At 46.6% G+C, this 25,873-nt stretch overlaps 1 protein-coding gene across 2 annotated transcripts in view; it reads right to left on the reverse strand.

Moving 5' to 3' along the window:
- PMS2 (PMS1 homolog 2, mismatch repair system component) overlaps positions 1-25,873 on the reverse strand; it is a 292,359-nt gene that overhangs the window by 209,245 nt on the left and 57,241 nt on the right. For both annotated transcript variants that reach the window (XM_063934476.1, XM_063934475.1), the window contains 4 exons: positions 25,322-25,408; positions 11,504-11,606; positions 10,874-11,057; positions 8,660-8,830 (listed from right to left, as the gene is read on the reverse strand). In XM_063934476.1, the coding sequence (XP_063790546.1) occupies positions 8,660-8,830; positions 10,874-11,057; positions 11,504-11,606; positions 25,322-25,408 (545 nt within the window). The remainder of the gene's footprint in view (positions 1-8,659; positions 8,831-10,873; positions 11,058-11,503; positions 11,607-25,321; positions 25,409-25,873) is intronic.

Genomic DNA, 25,873 nt, shown 5'->3' on the forward strand with positions numbered 1-25,873 from the left:
TCCATAAGGGATATTGGGGACAGATTAGTACGATAGGGATGTCCCAAAGCTTCCAGAACGGGCGGAAACATCAGCAGTACCGCCTGCCCAAACTGGGTATCCTCTTTGGTCAGGGTAACTCCACAAAGGTATTCTTTCCCTGACCAAGTAGCCGCTTGGCACAGTTGGAGGGCCGAGACTCCACGGGCAGCAGCCCAGGAAGACCCCACCGATCTCGTGGAGTGGGCCTTCAGAGACTGTGGAACAGGTAAGGCTGCCGACACATAGGCTTGTTGTATAGTAAGCCGAATCCAACGAGCAATCGCCTGCTTTGAAGCAAGGCAACCCTTCTTCTGCACATCATACAGCACGAACAAGAAATCGGTCTTTCTGATCTGAGCCGTCCTCTTGACATAGATTCTTAAGGTTCGCACTGCATCCAATGCCTCCGGAGGGGCAGAAGTGCCAGAACTGGACGGAATCACAATAGGTTGACTCAAGTGAAACGCAGAGACTACCTTCGGCAGGAACTGCTGTCTAGTCCGGAGCTCCGCTCTATTCTTGTAAAATACCAAGTAGGGACTTTTACACGATAAGGCCCCTAATTCTGAGACACATCTAGCAGAAGCCAGGGTCAGTAACATCACCGTCTTCCACGTGAGGTACTTGTCTTCTACAGTCATCAGAGGTTCAAACCAGGAGGACTGTAGAAAGCGTAACACCACATCCAAATCCCAAGGTGCCGTAGGCGGCACAAACGGAGGTTGTATGTGAAGCACCCCTTGCAAGAAGGTCTGAACTTCTGGCAGGAGAGCCAACTTCTTCTGGAAGAAGACGGAAAGAGCTAAAATCTGGACCTTAATGGATCCCAGACGTAAACCTTTATCCACTCCCGTCTGCAGGAAACAAAGGAATATCCCCAAGTGGAATTCCGTAGATGGATATGTGCGTTCCTCGCACCAAGAGACATATCTCCGCCAGATAGGATAGTGTTTTGACGTCACAGGTTTTCTGGCTTGCACCATAGTGGCAATGACTTTTTGGAAAGCCCTTTGTGAACTAGGATGTTCCGCTCAACTTCCATACCGTCAAACGAAGCCGCCGTAAGTCCGGGTAGACAAACGGTCCCTGCTGAAGATCTCTTCTTAGCGGCAGAGGCCAAGGGTCCTCTACGTAAGAAGAGCCGCGTACCACGCTCTTCGGGGCCAATCAAGATTGCCTGCACTCCTTGATGCCTGGTCCTCTTGAGTACCTGGGGAACAACGGAATCGGAGGAAATAGGTAGACCAGCAGGTAAGGCCAAGGCGTTGTCATCGCATCCACTGCGATAGCCTGAGGGTCCCTGGGTCGCGAGCAATAGCAACGAAGCTTCTTGTTGAGGCGAGAGGCCATCATGTTGATCTGTGGGCAGCCCCACCTGTCGATGATCTGTTGAAACACCTGGGTGGAGATCGTGGTGACTGAGGAAGTCCGCTTCCCAGATGTCCACCCCCGGGATGAAGATTGCGGACAGTGCTCTTGCATTTCTTTCTGCCCAGAAGAGTATTCTTGACACTTCTCGCATGCAGGCTCTGCTTTTTTTTGTTCCTCCTTGTCGATTGATGTACGCCACAGCCGTGGCGTTGTCCAACTGAACCTGGATCGCCCGATCCCTGAGTAGAGGGGAGGCCTGAATCAGAGCATTGTAGATGGTCAGAAGTTCCAGGATGTTGATCGGAAAAAGGGTATCTTGGGCAGGAGCCGCTGAGACGGTTCCAGGTGGGACTTCTGCAGATTGAGAATCCACTCGTGGTGAGACAGAAGTTGGATAGTGCGATCTATATGGAGCAATAGAAGCTCCCTGTAACTCGCTTTTATCAGGAGATCGTCCAGGTGTGGAATTACGTTGACCCCCTGGACCCTGAGCTGGAACATAATTTCCGCCATCACCTTCGTGAACACCCTCGGAGATGTAGACAGGCCGAAGGGGAACGCCTGAAACTGGTAGTGATCTTCAGTAGGGCAAACAGCAGATAGGCCTGATGAGGAGGCCAAATTGGGATATGGAGGTAAGCGTCCTTGATATCCAGGTACACTAGGAATTCTTGTTGTTCCAGGCCTGCAATCACTGCTCTCAAAGATTCAATCTTGAATTTGAAAACCTTCAGGTAAGGATTCAAAGACTTCAGATTCAGAATGAGTCTCACAGAACCGTCTGGTTTTGGTACTACGAACAGACTGGAGTAGTAACCCTGTCCTCGTTGGTGTAGGGGTACTGGAACAATGACCTGGGACTGGACCAACTTGTTTATGGCCAGTAGTAGCGTACCACGCATATTTTCCAAAGCTGGTAAGCCTGATTTGAAAAATCGTTGGGGAGGAGCACCGTCAAACTCCAGTTTGTAACCCTGAGAGATAAGGTCCCTTACCCAAGCATCTTGGCACGAACCGTCCCAGATGTGGCTGTAGTGACGTAACCGAGCTCCCACCACGAGATCCCCTCGGGGTGAGTGGGCACAGTCATGCTAAAGTCTTTGCGGAAGCAGAACTGGTCCTCTAGTCCTGAGATCCGGCAAACGGCTGGTTTCTTAGATTTTCCTCTGGAGCCTTTAGCTGCGTTGGAGGCCCCACTGGCCCTAGATCGAAATCTGGAGGACCGAAAGGACTGAGTAGAAGGTCCCGGGTAGGTACGTCTAACAGGCGGAGCACCTGAAGGGAGAAACATGGATTTCCCAGCAGTAGCTTTGGAATTCATGCGTCCAATTCACCTCCAAAAAGCAATTCACCTGTGAAGGGAAGAGATTCCACATTACGCTTGGAGTAGGCATCAGCAATCCACTGACGCAACCACATGGTTCTGCGCGCAGACACAGCCATAGCGTGGGCCTAGCATTAATATTGCCAGTCTCTTTAAGGGAGTCACAGAGGACTCTTGCCGTGTCCTGAATGTGTTTTAGGAAAGTTACAGTAGTAACTAAGGTCATATCACCCGAGAGACCTTCCTGAATTTGAGTACCCCATGAATGAATTGCATGTGTCATCCAGCAACCTGCAATGACCGGTATTTGAGCTACACCTGCAGCATTGTAGATAGACTTCAGAGTGGTCTCAATTCTCCTAACTGCCAGGTCCTTTACCGTAAAGGAGCCCGGAGCAGGAAGTACCACCTTTTTAGAAAGGTGAGAGACTGAGACGTCTACTGCTAGAGATTCTTTCCAAAGGGGAAGGAATGCAAAAACCGCTTGGACACCTGATATTTTTTATCTGGATTTTTCCAGGCTATTTTAAATAAATCATCCAATTCCTTGGAGTCAGGAAATGTAATTTTGTCTTGTGGGAGGAAGAATGACTGCTGATTATTAGCATCCTCCAGGGAGAGCTTTAACACATCCCGAATAGCCAATATGAGGGGTCCAATACCCTCTTGTAGGTGTGTCATCCCCACTAATGGGATCTACATCATCCTGTATATCATCATCAGTATCTGACAGTAGTGCAGGTAAAGCACATTTTTGTGCACATGCAGTAAACAGGGGGGGGGATGTTTACAGCTAGATTTGCCACTGCTTGTTGCAGTTTCTGAGTTGTATTGGCATTTGCAGTGAGTTGTGATGACATATCAGACATCCTAGTTTTAATAGCCACCGGCCAGGAGGGCTCTTGACTCTCCCCCACATCGTTATCAGTATTTTGTGATGACTGACTACACTGCTCACATGATATGGAGCCAGAGGAGATAGGGGAGAATCTAGCATTACATACACTGCATAACTTCTGTTTTACCATTGTGAAGAAGTAAAACAGGTACAATACACTTACAACACAGCCTGAAAAACAATACAAGCCTGCCCTATTGCATGTGAGAGGAGACACAGGAGAGAGGACACCAGCACCCAATGCTGTACAGCCCCAGTGACGCCGTCAGCGTTTTACATATACATAACCAACAGTGAGACTGTCTTATGAAAATTCCCTCAGAGGAATGATATTTGTGCACAATATAGCGGCTCTCCCCCTCTACACCCGGTACCAGTGATCCAGCGTGTGACCGTTATGGAGGAGCTGTATGAGGAAGGTGCCAAAATGCCACCGAGCCCGCTCTGATGTAGCTCCACCCACCGCAATGGCGCCGGAGTTACTGTGTAATATTTATACTGGACAGGTCTCCCTATGTGTTTGTAGCTTCACATAAATGCTTGGTACAAGAATATTTAGCCATTCTCACGCAGAGGCTACAGCGGGTCCCCCCAGGGGGGTCCCGTATGCCTCACCCGCGCTTCTGCTGCACAGTGAACCGGGAGACCCCCTAGCGGGGTCCCCGGTGTGTACTCGCCACCGATGATCACCTTCAGGCAGCATTAGGGGTGTGCGGCATGCTGCGCCTGCGACAGCCAAGGCGCCATGACCCACTGAACAAACAGCCCCAGCAGGGAAGCAGCTCTGCACCTTAAGAGGCCGGTGACTGTCATCCCCCCTAACTCCCACGGCGCAGGTATGCTGTTGCCCAAACAGCATACCGAAAGAAATACAAGTTTAAAAGACTTTTAAAAAAAAACTCTGGAGTTTCCAGAGTGTGCATCCTCTCCTGAGGGCACTTTTTTCTAAACTGACCTGTAGGAGGCAGAATAAAGGGGAGGAGTCAGCACACCCAGTGGAAGAAATTTAAAGTGTACTGGCTCCTTTGGACCAGTCTATACCCCATCGTACTAATCTGTTCCCAATGTACCTTATGGATGCTAGAGAAAAAGGTATTCAATAAAACTGCCTTTTTAACTGCGTAAATAATGCTAGTGTATCAAGATAATGTTTGTCTGCACTTCTAAAGTAACGTTTACATGTGTCTGTGAATCCTGCAATGTCAGACAGTCTGTTACGTTTGAAACTATTTGCTTTATTAATCAAAACTCAGCTCATGTGCATTGCTGCAGTCATGTTTTTGGACTTTGGGGGTCATTCAGACCTGATCGCACGCTGCAGTTTTTCGCAGTGGTGCGATCAGGTCTGAAGTGCGCCTGCGCATGGGTCGCCAGGGGAGACGGCAGTCGCCAGGGAGCGGCGGATCTACCGAAGAAAGCGATCGCACTGGCGATCGCTAGAAGATTGACAGGAAGAGGCCGTTCGTGGGCGTCAACTGACCGTTTTCAGGGAGTGTCCATGCGAACGCAGGCGTGCCTGCCCGTTTCCAGGGAAGGATCCTGACGTCAGCGCCATGCTGGTTCATCGCAGCGGGTGAGTAAGCCCTGAGCTGTGCAGAGAGCTCTCTGCACAAGCATTTGCAGCCCTGCACAGCGAATTTCCCTTCCCCTGTAGGCAGCGATTACCTGGTCGCAGCAGTGCAAAAAATAGCCTGCATGCGACCAGGTCTGAATTAGGTCCTTTGTTTCTTTAGTCACGTCTGTGAAAACCTGCATTGCCTGATACAGTGTGCCACGGCGGATACCATTCGGTTTTTACACAAGACTCAGGTCATCTGTATTTTGAAGAATTCATGTATTTCTTGCCAAATTAACCTGCATTCCCCTGCCACTATACAATCCTTGAATAAACCTTTCTGAATTCAATACAATCTGTGACTTGTGGTTCAGCTGCACTCCAGGGGCACATAACACACGTGTGCACTAGGAATACCTCATAGAAGGCATTACTACCCGCCACTGACAGCACAGTGGCCGACCACAAGTGCAAAATGATCATAATGAGCGTCTGGCCAGAATTGTCCATGGTAACAGACAAGCAACACCGGCTCAAATGACATCCACATTTAATGCAGGAGGTGCCAGATGCATATCCAGTAGGACAGCGTTCTTTAGCTTCCACAGGATAACACTACGACACAGAGCCTGTTGATCGCAGCAGCAAATTTGTTAGCAGTTGAGCAAAACCATGTGCACTGCAGGGGAAGGGAATATAACATGTGCAGAGAGAGATAGATTTGGGTGGGGTGTGTTAAAACTGAAATCTAAATTACAGTGTAAAAATAAAAGCAGACAATATTTACCCTGCACAGAAACAAAATAACCCATCCAAATCTCTCTCTGCAAATGTTATATCTGCCACACCTGCAGTGCACAGGGCTGGTCATTCCAAGTTAATCGCACGAAGCAACTTTTTGCTGCTCGTGCGATCAACTTGACGCCGCTTATGGGGGGGTGTATTTTAGCATAGCAGGGCTGCGATCGCTTGTGCAGCCCTGCTATGCTAAAAAAGTTTCCTGCAAAAAAAGACCAGGGTCAGACTTACTTACGCTATGCGACGGATCCAGCGACGAAGGGCCCGGGATTGACGTCGGACATCCGCCCTCCAAACGCCTGGACACGCCTGTGTTTGGATCTCCACACCTGGAAAACGGTGAGTAGACGCCCCGAAACGCCTCTCTGCTGTCAATCTTCTTGCGTTCGCGCTAGCGATCACTTTCTTCTGGTCGTTGCCTGGCAACGACGCACGTGCACATTGCGGCCAACGCGCATGCGCTGTTCCGACCCGTTTGCACCGCAGCGAAGAACCGCTGCGTGCAAACGGGTCGAAATGACCCCCATGGTTTTGCCCAACTGCTAACAAATTTGCTGCTGCAATTAACTCTGAATTACCCCCATAGGACACAGCACCTCACTTGAGTTTGTGATGTCTCTAATTGGACTCTGGAGGACTGGCAACATGTGGCGTGGTCCAATTATTCACGGTTCCAGTTGTTTCGGGCTTAAGGTAGAGTTTGTGTGTAATAAAGACCCCATGAAGCCATGGACCCTGGCTGTCAACAAGGCACCGTGCAAGCGGTTGGTGGTGGTGGTTCCAAAATGGTGTGGGGTGTGTTCACATAGCATAGGTTGGGTCCGCTGGTCTGCCTGAACACATCATTGACCAGTGACAGCAACGTTGCAGTGTCTGATGACCATTTTAAGCCCTTCATAGACTTTATGTACCCCCATAACGTTGGAATAATCCAGCACAATTTGTCCATAACTGGTTCGAGAAGCATTCTAGAGAGTTCAGACGAATGGTGCGGCTACCATTTTCACCAGACATGAATCCAATCGAGCATTTATGGAACGTGGTGGAACGCTCCATTCACACCAAAATCCTGCACCTACAAATATCAGGGAGCTGTGGGAAACTATCCAGACGGCATGGGTCAATATCTCTCCAGAGGTCTTCTGTTCACTTGTGGAATCAATGCCACTTCAAGTTGCTGCACTTCGCCGGGCTAGAGGGGGTCCTACATGGCACTAGGCCCCTATACTATGACTTTTGGCACTTCAGTGTATATAATCATACTGAGAAGCCATGGATATCATGTATCGGTCATGTTACCTTTATCTTTTGATTTCACCTTTGGACAAAACTATCTAACTTTAGGATGGACTACAGTGTGGATGGCCATTAACGACAACCATCGATGGTTGATTGCTGCCATATACAGACCACTGTGTATTGAAATGGTGATGCAGTTTCTGTTATGTGATATATTTGTATGGAAATAAATAGTTAGTAGGTTAACATAGTAGGCAATCCTAGTCTGTAATAACATAGGAATAAATCTCGTTTCAAATATATTTGCTTTTATGTCAACCAATCAGAAAGGTAAGGGGACGGACCACTAAGTAAACTGGAGACATAGGGGCAATTCAATTAGAGGCAAGAAACCGCCAGAATGCTGGGTACTTGTTACCATCAGCATTGCACATTTCCAGATCCACACCATAGATGAGAGCAGGAAGACATCGGATGTTGGCCTACTATAATTATTGGGGACGTGCCCAACTGCACATAGCGACCGCACATCCCTGATAATTGAATTGCCCCCATAGAAGAGGAATCTGCTATTCAAGAACAGAAATGTACACTAATCTCAATCTGTAATTACAGGTAAAGTGCTAATTGGGAAAAAAAACACCTAACAATCCAAAAATTATTATTTAGAAGTAAAATGCAGAAATAAATATACAGGGAGGAAGGGGATAAAGTAAACGCATCCACTGACAGACTGTGGGCAAGAAGCCATCGTCCTCAATGATGCAATTTAGTTTGTATCACTATTTTTTTTTTTTTTCTAATACTTGCAAAATTTGTCCCTAGATCATCTAATATACTAATCTCAATCTGTAATTGCAGGTAAAGTGCTAATTGGGAAAAAAAACACCTAACACACCTAACAATCCAAAAATTATTATTTAGAAGTAAAATGTTGGCCTACTATAATTATTGGGGACGTGCCCAACTGCACATAGCAACCGCACATCCCTGATAATTGAATTGCCCCCATAGAAGAGGAATCTGCTATTCAAGAACAGAAATGTATACTAATCTCAATCTGTAATTGCAGGTAAAGTGCTAATTGGGAAAAAAAAAAACACCTAACAATCCAAAAATTATTATTTAGAAGTAAAATGCAGAAATAAATATACAGGGAGGAAGGGGTTAAAGTAAACGCATCCACTGACAGACTGTGGGCAAGAAGCCATCGTCCTCAATGATGCAATTTAGTTTGTATCACTATTTTTTTTTTTTTAATACTTGCAAAATTTGTCCCTAGATCATCTAATATTCCTGTCTATAATGAAAAACAGTTGCTACACTGCTATTGCAAACATGAAGAGATATGATAGGGCAAGCTAATTTTAAAGGGCACTACTTCAGGATGTGTGGGACCTATGTCTTTTTGGTTCCACTTCATGGAGCTAAAATGGACAAAAGAGAAAAATACCTGTTTTTGTCCAAACACAGCACCTATGTTCTCCTTCATGCTGCTTGAAGTGCCACTCGAGCATACCACAGGAGTCCTCTTCCCCTGACCCACTTGATTGGTGCAGTTTATACGAACCCCCGTTGAAATGACACAGTACGCCTGTAAAACCTGCACCATTTTTGTAAATTCCTTAAAATGAAAAAAAGAGAAGAAGGCTTATTATTCACACGATGGGGTTGGTTTAATTATCCGCAGGATATTTTCAGGAGACGTGCTCCTGAATTTGAATAGATACTGTACTGCAAGTTGCAGATGTCACACGTTAATTCTGCAGTGTGTGTCCTATGTGAAGTGCACGAGAGTGGGGAAGTCACCCTGAACCCCCCAAATAAAATAGCAGGTAGCAAGAAAGCGTGGAAGGCTGTTGTTGGCCATAAGCAAGGTATTGGAGGCTGTTAGATAGTGTCAGGAACATAAGTAGAGCAATGCCGCTACACAGAGTCTTGTGGGCAGCACCGCCGATGCCCCACGGTCCCTGCATCTATCCAGAATTGCTTCTGCGCCACCTGAATTGTCCTAAGCATGTTTCAGACGTGCACACCGCAGCCCTAACAGCCCCCCAGAGCATCCAGACGATACTCTGGGCATTGCTGTAATTTCCTGTGACGTGGCCCCCCCTCCTCCACATGATGTGGCGCTCAGGGAGCGTGGCCAGCACAGGGAGTTGGGACAACTAGTGACAGTGCTGGTTGGTATCAAATGGATGATTTCTGCAACTTTTAAGAATGAGAGATAATGATAGCCAGTATTTTGTGAAATAAGTGTTTATAGTATGTTGGGGTAAATTAAAAGGTCTCTATAGTAATATTTAAGTGCGTATATACAAGTTTGTAAAAACTACTTTCCCCTCAATAATACACACTACATACATGTTATTATTTAACCCATTTTCCTGCTTTTTAGAGTTAAAACCTCTAAATAAATTATTATTCACTGGGAGGAGTGACCCAGGGGTACTGCACTATGTTACAACATTTAAAATAAGGATTTTTTTTGCCATACTTTTGACCTAGTCTGGAGCTGTGAACTAAAATGAGCGTTAAGGGGATTCAGCCCTGTTTTGGTTGCAGTTGACCAATGGTTTCAGGATTACGCATGCGCCGGAGACGCAGTGGGCATGTGTCGCATTGATGCTGCGCCTCCGGTCCCAGTGCTCTGTTAGTTGCTGCCTGACTGACAGGCTGCAGATGTGTCGGGGCAGCAACGCAACACGTTCTAGAAAATGGGGCATTCAGCCGTGTGTTCTAGGGGTGCTGAAGACAATGGCTGCTCTCTCGGACAGAGTTTCACTGGTACCAGCAGCATAACCGGGCATCTGAGGATCGCTCAAATGTCTGGCGGGCTGGCCGATGTTTGTGCTGTGGATCCAATGCTGCGACTTCAGATGCAGGCAGCGGAACTGAAAATCCGGCAGTGGCTGTCTTTCGACAAAAAGCCTCCATCTGCAGCACTGACATATGCACACATATCCGCTGCGACCAAAGTGGCAGCACAGACCAAGACTGCGTCCACCTGAATCAAAGCCTTAATTCTCATTGATACACATTTTAAACTTAACATGGATTTCTAAATGAACAGCAAAAAGTAGTGACTGATGGTTTTTAAGGCTCGTTAAGCAATGCTCTGTCAACTTTGCAACTTAATGAATTGGCCCCCATATGTATGATTTATAAATCAGATGTAGTTTGTCAGATATTGCAGCTGAACAGTGTCCCAGAACACAATCAACAACACAGATATGTTTAATATCAGTATATTAACCCATCGTAATCCATATAGAATAAACCCTAAACTTGCTTTTATGGTTTAGCTTGCTCTAGATCAAAGCTAATTGCTTGCTATGGGTTAATGCAAACAAGCAATTTGTTAGTAAATATGCCCCATTATCAGCTTCTTATTTCATTTCCAAGGACTGGCCGGCTGAATTTCGAAACGGACCCCAGTTCAATAACCTTATTTATTTCCAGACTTGAGGCCAAATGTAATAACCAGTGACTTACGGGAAAGCCTGTGTGCGATTCCAGCAAGATAGTCATTAGATTTGAAGATGCAATTAGTTTAAAGGCAAAACCAGGTTGGTCTTGATACTCTCTCGCCAGATTCGCTCCAGTTCACGCAAATCGTATACCATTAGATTTGACCCTGGGTCTGTGCCGATTCCCAGCCACATACCTTCTTGATGTTCCGCTGGAACTCTTTGTGCCGTACCGGCAGGTTATAGAAGAGCTGTTGCACACTGACTGTTGTTCCCTGCTGTCGCGGGAGTGGCGATTTCTGAATGATTCTTCCATTATGATCAAAAACCAATCTGGTACCCACTTTAGCTGATTTATGGCAGGTGAAAATTGACAAATCACTACGGGATAAAGTAGACAAAACTAAAACGTCACTTTATACAGGTTGGGTACGGGTGACCGGCGGTCGGGATCTCGGCAGTCAGCATATGGACGCTGGGATTCCGTCCGCCACAATACTGACAGGGGGCGAGCGCAACAAAGCCCCCACGTGGACACCCATGAGTGGGAATAGTCCTGGCCTCCCTGTCGGCATTCTGGCAGCCGGTATCCCGGCGTCGGTATGCTGACCGCCGGGATCATAACTACATCCCCTTTATATAGTCCGTTACTTGTTTTACAGAAATGCATCAAACTTTATACAAACAACTCTGCATTTCTTCACTACTATAGTATGAGCAGAGCAAATACAGTATATAAGAAGTATGCCAAAATAAAAGTGGCTGTGCTATTATTCTCAACATCAAGCAGTGAATATAAGAGTACTTATAAAACTCCTTAATCTTACCTTAAAGCACACAATGAACTTAAAGCTTCTCCCCGAAAACCAAATGTTTCCACGCTAATCAGGTCTGAGAAATCTTGCAACTTGGATGTATGATGTTTTAGGGCTAGAGGGTAAACGGCAAACACTGAACTGCAGCACATTATACAGAACACACTTTTGTACTACACAGGATAGGCCACAAGGAAAGAAAAGGTCTCTATCCATTTTAAATTCTACAGTCACTTCATTCAAATTCATTTGAAAATATGATCTTCAAAGCGTTCATTTTCTAAATCAGCTCGTTAGCAGTATTTAAAAAAAAAAAGGGTTACATACGTAACTGCAGTAATATGTATAGTAGCTGATTGCTTGGTGAGATCTGGTAGAACGGAGAAAGGAATGATGGTTTGTGAAGCTGGCTAGCTGGGTCGGGTATGGGTCATTAGGTCGACAAGATTTAGGTTGACAGGCATTAGGTGACTAGGTCGACATTATGTCGACATGGAAAATGGTCGACATACGTTTAACTTTTTTGGGTGTAGTTTTCTTCGTAAAGTGACGGGGAACCCCAATTAGTGCACCGTGTCCCGTCACATGGCTCGCGAGCTTCGGGCATGGTGCCTCACTCCACTACCGCTGCGCTCGGCACAGGTTACCATTCCCAACTGTAGTCCACGTGAATCGTAAAGTATGAAAAAGTAAAAAAAAATGGAAAAGAAAAAAGTGAAAAACTCATGTCGGCCTTTTTCCATGTTGACTTTGTTCATGTCGACCTACTGACCATGTCGACCTAGTGCTGGTCAACCAATAGTGGTCGACCTAATGACTGTCAACCTAAGTCTTGTCGACGTAATGAACGTAAGCCAGCTGGGTCATGCTGGGAATCATGAAGTCAGCAATAAAAAAATAAGAATTTACTTACCGATAATTCTATTTCTCGGAGTCCGTAGTGGATGCTGGGGTTCCTGAAAGGACCATGGGGAATAGCGGCTCCGCAGGAGACAGGGCACAAAAAGTAAAGCTTTAGGATCAGGTGGTGTGCACTGGCTCCTCCCCCCATGACCCTCCTCCAAGCCAGTTAGATACTGTGCCCGGACGAGCGTACATAATAAGGAAGGATTTTGAATCCCGGGTAAGACTCATACCAGCCACACCAATCACACTGTACAACCTGTGATCTGAACCCAGTTAACAGTATGATAACAGCGGAGCCTCTGAAAAGATGGCTCACAACAATAATAACCCGATTTTTGTAACTATGTACAAGTATTGCAGATAATCCGTACTTGGGATGGGCGCCCAGCATCCACTACGGACTCCGAGAAATAGAATTATCGGTAAGTAAATTCTTATTTTCTCTATCGTCCTAGTGGATGCTGGGGTTCCTGAAAGGACCATGGGGATAATACCAAAGCTCCCAAACGGGCGGGAGAGTGCGGATGACTCTGCAGCACCGAATGAGAGAACTCCAGGTCCTCCTTAGCCAGGGTATCAAATTTGTAGGATTTTACAAACGTGTTTGCCCCTGACTAAATAACCGCTCGGCAAAGTTGTAAAAGCCGAGACCCCTCGGGCAGCCGCCCAAGATGAGCCCACCTTCCTTGTGGAATGGGCATTTACATATTTTGGCTGTGGCAGGCCTGCCACAGAATGTGCAAGCTGAATTGTATTACACATCCAACTAGCAATAGTCTGCTTAGAAGCAAAAGCACCCAGTTTGTTGGGTGCATACAGGATAACAGCAAGTCAGTTTTCCTGACTCCAGCCGTCCTGGAACATATTTTCAGGGCCCTGACAACATCTAGCAACTTGGAGTCCTCCAAGTCCCTAGTAGGTGCAAGGCACCACAATAAGCTGGTTCAGGTGAAACACTGACACCACCTTAGGGAGAGAACTGGGGACGAGTCCGCAGCTCTGCCCTGTCCGAATGGACAAACAGATATGGGCTGTTTTGAGAAAAAACCACCAATTTGACACTCGCCTGGTCCAGGCCAGGGCCAAGATCATGGTCACTTTTCATGTGAGATGCTTCAAATCCACAGATTTGACTGGTTTTAAACCAATGTGATTTGAGGAATCCCAGAACTACGTTGAGATCCCACAGTGCCACTGGAGGCACAAAAGGGGGTTGTATATGCAATACTCCCTTGACAAAATTCTGGACTTCAGGAACTGAAGCCAATTCTTTCTGGAAGAAAATCGACAGGGCCGAAATTTGAACCAATGGACCCCAATTTGAGGCCCATAGACACTCCTGTTTTCAGGAAATGCAGGAAACGACCGAGTTGAAATTTCTTTGTGGGGCCTTCCTGGCCTCACACCACGCAACATATTTTCGCCACATGTGGTGATAATGTTGTGCGGTCACCTCCTTTCTGGCTTTGACCAGGGTAGGAATGACCTCTTCCGGAATGCCTTTTTCCCTTAGGATCCGGCGTTCCACCGCCATGCCGACAAACGCAGCTGCGGTAAGTCTTGGAACAGACATGGTACTTGCTGAAGCAAGTCCCTTCTTAGCGGCAGAGGCCATAAAACCTCTGTAAGCATCTCTTGAAGTTCCGGGTACCAAGTCCTTCTTGGCCAATCCGGAGCCATGAGTATAGTTCTTACTCCTCTACGTCTTATAATTCTCAGCACCTTAGGTATGAGAAGCAGAGGAGGGAACACATACACCGACTGGTACACCCACGGTGTTACCAGAACGTCCACAGCTATTGCCTGAGGGTCTCTTGACCTGGCGCAATACCTGTCCCGTTTTTTGTTCAGACGGGACGCCATCATGTCCACCTTTGGTATTTCCCAACGGTTTACAATCATGTGGAAAAAACTTCCCGATGAAGTTTCCACTCTCCCGGGTGGAGGTCGTGCCTGCTGAGGAAGTCTGCTTCCCAGTTTCCATTCCCGGGATGAAACACTGCTGACAGTGCTATCACATGATTTTCCGCCCAGCGAAAAGTCCTTGCAGTTTTTGCCATTGCCCTCCTGCTTCTTGTGTCGCCCTGTCTGTTTACGTGGGCGACTGCCGTGATGTTTTTCCCACTGGATCAATACCGGCTGACCTTGAAGCAGAGGTCTTGCTAAGCTTAGAGTATTATAAATTTACCCTTAGCTCCAGTATATTTATGTGGAGAAAAGTCTCCAGACTTGATCACACTCCCTGGAAATTTTTTCCTTGTGTGACTGCTCCCCAGCCTCTCGGGCTGGGCTCCGTGGTCACCAGCATCCAATCCTGAATGCCAAATCTGCGGCCCTCTAGAAGATGGGCACTCTATAACCACCACAGGAGAGACACCCTTGTCCTTGGATATAGGGTTATCCGCTGATGCATCTGAAGATGCGATCCGGACCATTTGTCCAGCAGATCCCACTGAAAAGTTCTTGCGTGAAATCTGCCGAATGGAATTGCTTCGTAGGAAGCCACCATTTTTACCAGGACCCTTGTGCAATGATGCACTGTTTTTAGGAGGTTCCTGACTAGCTCGGATAACTCCCTGGCTTTCTCTTCCGGGAGAAACACCTTTTTCTGGACTGTGTCCAGAATCATCCCTAGGCACAGCAGACGTGTCGTCGGGATCAGCTGCGATTTTGGAATATTTAGAATCCACCCGTGCTGTTGTAGCAGTATCCGAGATAGTGCTACTCCGACCTCCAACTGTTCCCTGGACTATGCCCTTATCAGGAGATCGTCCAAGTAAGGGATAATTAAGACGCCTTTTCTTCGAAGAAGAATCATCATTTCGGCCATTACCTTGGTAAAGACCCGGGGTGCCGTGGACAATCCAAACGGCAGCGTCTAAAACTGATAGTGACAGTTCTGCACCACGAACCTGAGGTACCCTTAGTGAGAAGGGCAAATTTGGGACATAGAGGTAAGCATCCCTGATGTCCCCGGACACTATATAGTCCCCTTCTTCCTGGTTCGTTATCACTGCTCTGAGTGACTCCATCTTGATTTGAACCTTTGTAAGTGTTCAAAAAAAATTTTTTTTTTTTTTTTTTAGAATAAGTCTCACCTAGCCTTCTGGCTTCAGTACCACAATATAGTGTGGAATAATACCCCTTTTCCTTGTAGTAGGAGGGGTAATTTAATTATCACCTGCTGGGAATACAGCTTGTGAATTTTTTCCCATACTGCCTCCTTGTCGGAGGGAGACCTTGGTAAAGCAGACTTCAGGAGCCTGCGAAGAGGAAACGTCTCTACATTCCAATCTGTACCCCTGGGATACTACTTGTAGGATCCAGGGGTCCTGTACGGTCTCAGCGCCATGCTGAGAACTTGTCAGAAGCGGTGGAGCGCTTCTGTTCCTGGGAATGGGCTGCCTGCTGCAGTCTTCTTCCCTTTCCTCTATCCCTGGGCAGATATGATCTTATAGGGACGAAAAGACTGAGGTTGAAAAGACGGTGTCTTTTTCTGCAGAGATGTGACTTAGGGTAAAAACGGTGGATTTTCCAGCAGTTGCCGTGGCCACCAGGTCCGATGGACCGACCCCAAAAAACTCCTCTTCCTTTATACGGCAATACACCTTTTTGCTGTTTGGAATCTGCATCACCTGACCACTGTCGTGTCCATAACATCTTCTGGCAGATATGGACATCGCATTTACTCTTGATGCCAGAGTGCAAATATCCCTCTGTGCATCTCGCATATATAGAAATGCATCCTTTAAATGCTCTATAGTCAATAAAATACTGTCCCTGTCAAGGGTATCAATATTTTTAGTCAGGGAATCCGACCAAGCCACCCCAGCTCTGCACATCCAGGCTGAGGCGATCGCTGGTCGCAGTATAACACCAGTATGTGTGTATATACTTTTTATGATATTTTCCAGCCTCCTGTCAGCTGGTCCTTGAGGACGGCCCTATCTATAGACGGTACCGCCACTTGTTTTGATAAGCGTGTGAGCGCCTTATCCACCCTAAGGGGTGTTTCCCAACGCGCCCTAACTTCTGGCGGGAAAGGGTATACCGCCCATAATTTTCTATCGGGGGGAACCCACGCATCATCACACACTTTATTTAATTTATCTGATTCAGGAAAAACTACTGTAGTTTTTTCACATCCCACATAATACCCTCTTTTGTGGTACTTGTAGTATCAGAAATATGTAACACCTCCTTCATTGCCTTTAACGTGTGGCCCTAATAAGGAATACGTTTGTTTATTCACCGTCGACACTGGATTCAGTGTCCCTGTCTGTGTCTGTGTCGACCGACTAAAGTAAACGGGCGTTTTAAAACCCCTGACGGTGTTTTTGAGACGTCTGGACCGGTACTAATTGTTTGTCGGCCGTCTCATGTCGTCAACCGACCTTGCAGCGTGTTGACATTATCACGTAATTCCCTAAATAAGCCATCCATTCCGGTGTCGACTCCCTAGAGAGTGACATCACCATTACAGGCAATTGCTCCGCCTCCTCACCAACATCGTCCTCATACATGTCGACACACACGTACCGACACACAGCACACACACAGGGAATGCTCTGATAGAGGACAGGACCCACTAGCCCTTTGGAGAGACAGAGGGAGAGTTTGCCAGCACACACCAAAAACGCTATAATTATATAGGGACAACCTTATATAAGTGTTTTCCCTTATAGCATCTTAATATATATATAAGCATATCGCCAAATTAGTGCCCCCCCTCTCTGTTTTAACCCTGTTTCTGTAGTGCAGTGCAGGGGAGAGCCTGGGAGCCTTCCCTCCAGCCTTTCTGTGAGGGAAAATGGCGCTGTGTGCTGAGGAGATAGGCCCCGCCCCTTTTTCGGCGGCCTCGTCTCCCGCTTTTAACGGATTCTGGCAGGGGTTAAATATCTCCATATAGCCTCCGGAGGCTATATGTGAGGTATTTTTAGCCAAAATAGGTTTTCATTTGCCTCCCAGGGCGCCCCCCTCCCAGCGCCCTGCACCCTCAGTGACTGCCGTGTGAAGTGTGCTGAGAGGAAAATGGCGCACAGCTGCAGTGCTGTGCGCTACCTTTAGAAGACTGAGGAGTCTTCTGCCGCCGATTCTGGACCTCTTCTTACTTCAGCATCTGCAAGGGGGCCGGCGGCAAGGCTCCGGTGACCATCCAGGCTGTACCTGTGATCGTCCCTCTGGAGCGGATGTCCAGTAGCCAAGAAGCCAATCCATCCTGCACGCAGGTGAGTTCACTTCTTCTCCCCTAAGTCCCTCGTTGCAGTGATCCTGTTGCCAGCAGGACTCACTGTAAAATAAAAAACCTAAGCTAAACTTTTCTAAGCAGCTCTTTAGGAGAGCCACCTAGATTGCACCCTTCTCGGCCGGGCACAAAAATCTAACTGGCTTGGAGGAGGGTCATGGGGGGAGGAGCCAGTGCACACCACCTGATCCTAAAGCTTTACTTTTTGTGCCCTGTCTCCTGCGGAGCCGCTATTCCCCATGGTCCTTTCAGGAACCCCAGCATCCACTAGGACGATAGAGAAAATGTAATAATGATTTGCAAGACATTGTATTAGGATTCAGACATTGATATTGTGATTGAATATTACAACGTATATGAAGTACAGTACATTTCTTGGCTGCCATTTTAGAAATTCCAACTTTGTTATGTAATTTACCTAATCAAATGTACCGAGCTGCTCTGTGTGCACTGGATACCACTGTATGTGTGTCACATCCAAGACCAAGTGATCCAGGAAGCACAGATAAAGCCTGATGGATAAGCCAGGCATCTGGTGAAGGTGCAGTAGGGTAGGAACAAACTAGCAAATGTAACGGACAATGCAATTGGTTTCTTTGATTTCAGATTAGTCAGCATTATACCGGTAGCATCACTTGCCAAAGATGTGGGAGAAAGCAAGCAGGTTTCCAAACCTTTTATAGGACACCTTAAAGAAAATTCTTTAGCATATCTAGCTATTGTAAATTGTGTTAATATGTCATCCTTAGGGGGAATTCAATTAATAGAGAAGAAACATCGGGAGCAAAAAAACTGATATTTTTTTCACAATGTTTCTCCTTTTTTGAGCAATCCAATTTGGCCACTCAAAAAAAAAAAAACAACAACAAAAAAAAATAAGAATTTACTTACCGATAATTCTATTTCTCGTAGTCCGTAGTGGATGCTGGGGACTCCGTCAGGACCATGGGGAATAGCGGGCTCCGCAGGAGACAGGGCACATCTAAAAAGCTTTTTAGGTCACATGGTGTGTACTGGCTCCTCCCCCCATGACCCTCCTCCAAGCCTCAGTTAGGTACTGTGCCCGGACGAGCGTACACAATAAGGAAGGATCTTGAATCCCGGGTAAGACTCATACCAGCCACACCAATCACACCGTACAACTTGTGATCTGAACCCAGTTAACAGTATGATAACAAAACGAAGTAGCCTCCGAAAAGATGGCTCACAACAATAGTAATAACCCGATTTTTGTAACAATAACTATGTACAAGCATTGCAGACAATCCGCACTTGGGATGGGCGCCCAGCATCCACTACGGACTACGAGAAATAGAATTATCGGTAAGTAAATTCTTATTTTCTCTAACGTCCTAGTGGATGCTGGGGACTCCGTCAGGACCATGGGGATTATACCAAAGCTCCCAAACGGGCGGGAGAGTGCGGATGACTCTGCAGCACCGAATGAGAGAACTCCAGGTCCTCCTTAGCCAGAGTATCAAAATTTGTAAAATTTTACAAACGTGTTCTCCCCTGACCACGTAACTGCTCGGCAAAGTTGTAATGCCGAGACTCCTCGGGCAGCCGCCCAGGATGAGCCCACCTTCCTTGTGGAATGGGCATCTACATATTTCGTCTGTGGCAGGCCTGCCACAGAATGTGCAAGCTGAATTGTACTACAAATCCAGCGTGCAATAGACTGCTTAGAAGCATGAGCACCCAGCTTGTTGGGTGTATACAGTATAAACAGCAAGTCAGACTTTCTGACTCCAGCCGTCCTAACTATATATATATATATATATATATATATTTTTAGGGCCCTGACCACGTCTAGTAACTTGGAGTCCTCCAAGTCCCTAGTAGCCGCAGGCACCACAAGAGGTTGTTTCAGGTGAAAACGCTGACACCCCTTTATGAAGAAACTGGAGACGAGTCCCAGTTCTGTCCTGTTCAAATGGAAAATTTTAATATGGGCTTTTGTAAGACAAAGCCGCCCATTCTGACAATCGCCTGGCCGAGGCCAGGGCTAACAACATGGTCACTTCCCATGTGAGATATTTGTCAATAGCATGGTCACTTTCCATGTGAGATATTTCAAATCCACAGATTTGAGCGGTTCAAACCAATATGATTTTAAGAAATCCCAACACTATGTTGAGATCTCACGGTGCCCCTAGGGGCACAAAAAAGCTGTATATGCAATACATCCTTTACAATCTGGACTTCAGGAACTGAAGTCAATTCTTTCTGGAAGAAAATCTACAGGGCCGAAATTTAAATGTTAATGAACCCCAATTTGAGGTCCAAAACACTCCTGTTTTCAGGAAGTGTAGAAATCGACCTAGTTGAATTTTCGTCGTGGAGCCTTCCTGGCCTCACCCACGCAACATATTTTCACCACATGTGGTGATGACGTTGTGCGGTCACCTCCTTCCTGGCTTTGACCAAGGTAGGTATGACCTCTTATGGAATGCCTTTTCCCCTCAGGATCCGGCATTCAACCGCCATGCCGTCAAACGCAGCCGCGGTAAGTCTTGGAATAGACATGGTACTTGCTGAATCAAGTCCCTTCTTAGCTCCCCAGGCCCTTAGTCCTCTGTGAGCATTTCTTGAAGTTCCGGGTACCAAGTCCCTCTTGGCCCATCCGGAGCCACTAGTATAGTTCATACTCCTCTATGTCTTATAATTCTCAATACCCTGGTTATGAGAAACAGAGGAGGGAACACATACACAGACTGGTACACCCACGGTGTTACCAGAACATCCACAGCTATCGCCTGAAGGTCTCATGACCTGGCGGAATACCTGTCCCGTTTTTTGTTCGGGCGGGACGCCATCATGTCCACCTTTGGTCTTTGCCAACGGTCCACAATCATGTTGAAAAACTTCCCTATGAAGTTTCCACTCTCCCGGGTGGAGGTCATGCCTGCTAAGGAAGTCTGCTTCCCAGTCGTCCACTCCCGGAAAGAACACTGCTGACAGTGCTATCACATGATTTTTCGCCTAGCGAAAAATCCTTGCAGTTTTCACTGCCCTCCTGCTTCTTGTGCCGCCCTTCTGTTTACGTGGGCGACTGCCGTGATGTTATCCCACTGGATCAATACCGGCTGACCTTGAAGCAGAGGTCTAGCTAAGTTTAGAGCATTATAAATTTGCTCTAAGCTTATTTATGCGGAGAGAATTCTCCAGACTTAATCACACTTCCCTGGAAATTTTTTCCCTGTGTGACTGTTCCCCAGCCTCTCAGGCTGGCCTCCGTGGTCACCGGCATCCAATCCTGAATGCCGAATCTGCGGCCCTCTAGAAGATGAGCACTCTGTAATCACCACAGGAGAGACACCCTTTTCCTTGGATATAGGGTTATCCGCTGATGCATCTGAGGATGCGATCCGGACCATTTGTCCAGCAGATCCCACTGAAGAGTTCTTGCGGGAAATCTGCCGAATGGAATTGCTTCGTAATAAGCCACCATTTTTACCAGGACTCTTGTGCAATGATGCACTGACACTTTTCCTGGTTTTAGGAGGATCCCGATTAGCTCGGATAACTCCCTGGTTTTCTCCACTGGGAGAAACACGTTTTTCTGGACTGTGTCCAGAATCTTCCCTAGGAACAGTAGACGTGTCGTCGGAAAAAGCTGCGATTTTGGAATATTTAGAATCCACTCGTGCTGTCGTAGAACTACTTAAGATAGTGCTACTCCGACCTCCAACTGTTCTCTGGACCTTGCCCTTATCAGGAAAGCGTCCATGTTTCTTTTAAGAAAAATCCTCATTCCGGCCATTACCTTGGTAAAGACCCGGGGCGCCGTGGACAATCCAAACGGCAGCGTCTGAACTGATAGTGACAGTTCTGTACCAGGAACCTGAAGTACCCTTGGTGAGAAGGGCAAATTTGGACCTGTAGGTAAACGTCCCTGATATCCAGTGACATCATATCGTCCCCTTCTTCCTGGTTCGCTATCACTGCTTCGAGTGACTCCATCTTGATTTGAACGCTTGTATGTAAGTGTTCAAATATTTCAGATCTCACCGAGCCGGTTGGCTTCAGTACCACAATATAGTGTGGAATACTACCCCCTTCCTTGTTGTAAGAAGGGTACTTTGATTATCAACTGCTGGGAATACAGCCTGTGAATTGTGTGAGGGGGAGACGTCTCGAATTTCCAATGTACACCTGGGATATTACATGTAGGATCCCGGAGTTCCCTTGCGAGTGTTGCTGAAACTCTTGAGATGACCCCCTACCGCACCTGAGTCCGCTTGTACGGCCCCAGCGTTATGCTGCGGACTTGGCAGAAGCCGTGAGGAGCTTCTGTTCCTGGGAATGAGCCGCTTGCTGCAGTCTTCTTCCCTTTCCTCTCCCCCTGGGCAGATATGACTGGCCTTCGCCCGCCTGCCCGTATGGGGACGAAAGGACTGAGACTGAAAAGACTGTGTCCTTTTCTGCCAATATGTGACTCGGGGTAACAAAAGGTGGATTTTTCAGCTGTTGCCATGGCCACCAGGTCCAATGGACCGCCCCTTTATACGGCAATACTTCCATATGCCGTCAGGAATCTGCCTCACCTGACCACTGTCGTGTCTTCGTCTGGCAGATATGTACATCACATTTACTCTTGATGCCAGAATGCAAATATGCCTCTGCGCATCACACATATATAGAAATGCATCCTTAAAATGCTCTATAGACAATAAAATCCTGTCCCTGTCAAGGGTATCAAAATTTTCATTCAGGAAATCCGACCAAGCCCCCTCAGCGCTGCACATCCAGGCTGAGGCGATTGCTGGTCGTAGTATAACACCAGTATGTGTGTATATACTGTTATGATATTTTCCAGCTTCCTATCAGCTGGCTCCTTGAGGGCGGCCGTATCTGGAAACGGTAACGCCATGTTTTTTATAAGCGTGTGAGCGCCTTGTCCACCCTAAGGTGTGTTTTCCAACTCGCCCTTACTACTGGCGGGAAAAAGGGTATACCGCCCATAACTTTCTGTCGGAGGAACCCCACGTATCATCACACACTTCATTTAATTTATCTGATTTAGGCAAAACTACAAGTAGTTTATTCCCACCCTACAAAATACCCTTATTTGTGGTATCAGAAATACGTAACACCTCTTTCATTGCCCTTAACATGTAACTTGTGGCCCTAAAGGAAAAATACGTTTGTTTCTTCACCGTCGACACTGGGGTCAGTGTCCGTGTCAGTGTCCGTCGACCGACTGAGGTAAATGGGCGTTTTTACAAGCCCCTGACGGTGTCTGAGACGCCTGGACCGATACTAATTTGTCCGCCGGCTGTCTCATGTCGTCAACCGGCTTGCAGCGTGTTGACATTATCACGTAATTCCATAAGTAAGCCATCTTCTGGTGTCGACTCCCTAGAGAGTGACATCACCATTACAGGCAATTTTCTCCGTCTCCTCACCAACATTTTCCTCATACATGTCGACACACACGTACCGACCTACAGCACACACATACAGGGAATGCTCTGATAGAGGACAGGACCCACTAGCCCTTTGGGGAGACAGAGGGAGAGTTTGCCAGCACACACCAAAAGCGCCATAATGTATATAACAACCCTAGAAGGTGTTGTTTCTATATATGGGCTCTTAATATATAATTATATCGCCAATTTATGCCCCCCTTCTCTTTAACCCTGTTTCTGTAGTGCAGGGGAGAGTGGGAGCCTTCCTCACCAGCGGAGCTGGTCAGGAAAATGGCGCTGAGTGCTGAGGAGAATAAGCTCCGCCCCTTTCACGGCGGGCTTTTCTCCCGGTTATTAGGAAAACTGGCCTGGGTTAAATACATACATATAGCCTTAATGGCTATATGTGATGTATTTATTTGCCAAATAGGTATTTATATTGCTGCCCAGGGCGCCCCCAGCAGCGCCCTGCACCCTCCGCGACCGTGTCAGTGAGCCGTGTAGCAACAATGGCGCACAGCTGCAGTGCTGTGCGCTACCTCTCTGAAGACTGTGAAGTCTTCTGCCGCCTGTTTCCGGACCTCCGTTCCGCCGTCTTTCTTCAGCGTCTGTAAGGGGGATCGGCGGCGCGGCTCCGGGACGAACCCCAGGCTGACCTGTGTTCCGACTCCCTCTGGAGCTCAGTGTCCAGTAGCCTAAGATCCCAATCCATCCTGCACGCAGGTGAGTTGGAGATCTCTCCCCTAAGTCCCTCGTTGCAGTGATCCTGTCGCCAGCAGGAATCACTGATTAGAAACCTAAAAAAAAACTTTACTAAACAGCTCCTTAAGAGAGCCATCCAGTTTGCACCCTTCTCGGACGGGCACAAAAACCTAACTGAGGCTTGGAGGAGGGTCATGGGGGGAGGAGCCAGTACACACCATGTGACCTAAAAAGCTTTTTAGATGTGCCCTGTCTCCTGCGGAGCCCGCTATTCCCCATGGTCCTGACGGAGTCCCCAGCATCCACTAGGACGTTAGAGAAAACCTTTTCTACTAAAAACACACAGGTTTTTATCGGGGATTTGTTTAATAGAAACATAATCACTGATAAACCGCAGATCACACTGGCTTATTGGGGATAATTGAATAGCCTTGGAACAGACAATTACCCGCGGTCAATGACCGCAGGTAACTAAAGTCACCCGTTAGGTTCAATTGTGTGGTGAAGGACAAGATTTGCTTCTGTTGTCCACATATTTTAGGACTGGGAGCCACTAGCACTGGTTTTGCCTATTACATTGACCATAAATAATTTTAATTGGTCCAGGACCACCAAACAAGCAAGGCACAGAGTTTGAGAACCACTGCTCTACACTTTTACTGTTTATTTTGCTTTTTGCCTAGATTCACAAATGACTCTCACACAGATGTAGATGAAATGATGAGTCAGTAGTCCGTGTACCACTGCACTGTACTCTTGTTGCAATAGATATGCATACAAAACTCAAGTTGTGAGAAAGTCTCTGGTGGGACACTTGAGTCAGCAAGGTCATATAGCCCCAATTTGTGCAAATTGAGGATAGGTGTATGTGTAGGCTTACCAAACTATACCTTTAAACAGGGACGCTCATGAATTACACAGGTTTCGTGGCTGGCTATCCTCAAGCCTGCAGTTCACCCGGTTTTAATCAGCCACAGAATCTGTGTAATCCATGAGCGTCCCGCTTTAAAGGGAAGGTATGGTAAGTCTATGTATCCATAAAGTTTAATGAGAAGTATTTATGAGACTACTATACTTCTAACAGAAGTCCACCCTCAGTCACAATATGCAATCAGGTTTCTTTGTGGTACAGACAATAAGTTGTTGTATCATTATTAATTAGCAGATAGTAGGATTTCAGAATAGTAGTCACAGAAATACTTTTCATTAAACTTTATGGATCCACTTTACTTGTGCAACATAAATAGCTGTATTTATTAAGCAGAAGGCTTTCAAAGCCACCAATATTCCTTGGTTTTGCCTCAAGATTTACAATGGCAAGACGTAATATTAAATGCAATGGCGTCACATTCAATAGCAGTGCAGTTTTAAATCCAGTATGCAAAACTGGTGAAATACGGTCGCTTTGAAAGCCTGTCATTAGTAAATATACTGCAGTGTAGCCCAACATCGGTCACACCTGTTACTAATTATCACAGAATAAATTGTTATAGACATTCACCCAACAAGGCCAGCAGTGTGCAATGCAGCTATTTCATTCACCTTTATTCCGAACATTCTACTTACTTAGGCCTTCAAAATTATGTTCCTCTACCCCACATCCATTGTCAGAAACTTCTATGAGTTCTGCCCCAAACTCCTTCAGTTTTATATCTAAAAAACACAAATAAGAAAAATGAAAATATCTCTCTGCAAGTTGTTATGCCTTCTCTAAAGCTGGACACACATGGACAAGTGGAGAAGAGAGGGCATCGCTGGGTTATAAACAGCGGCACAGGGTATTTCTGTTCAACCTTCTTTTGCAAGTTCATGTAAGTTTGAAATAGAAAACGTAACTGCTCACCCATCTGAGCATGAAAAGGTCAGTAACAGCACAGACGCATGATGTGCCACCCCTTCACACTGATACAGGAACCAATACAACACTATAAAAGATCAAACTAATACTGTAAGCCAACTTGTCTCAGATTCAAGATAGTTTTATTTCTTTATGGATTGTGTTATTATTCCTTTGTAAATTGGAAAATTATAAATACATTTCTCTTACGTCCTAGAGGATACTGGGGTCCATTTAGTACCATGGGGTATAGACGGATCCACTAGGAGCCATGAGCACTT

This window comes from Pseudophryne corroboree, chromosome 7 (genome assembly GCF_028390025.1).
Source record: "Pseudophryne corroboree isolate aPseCor3 chromosome 7, aPseCor3.hap2, whole genome shotgun sequence".
Lineage (NCBI taxonomy): Eukaryota > Metazoa > Chordata > Amphibia > Anura > Myobatrachidae > Pseudophryne > Pseudophryne corroboree.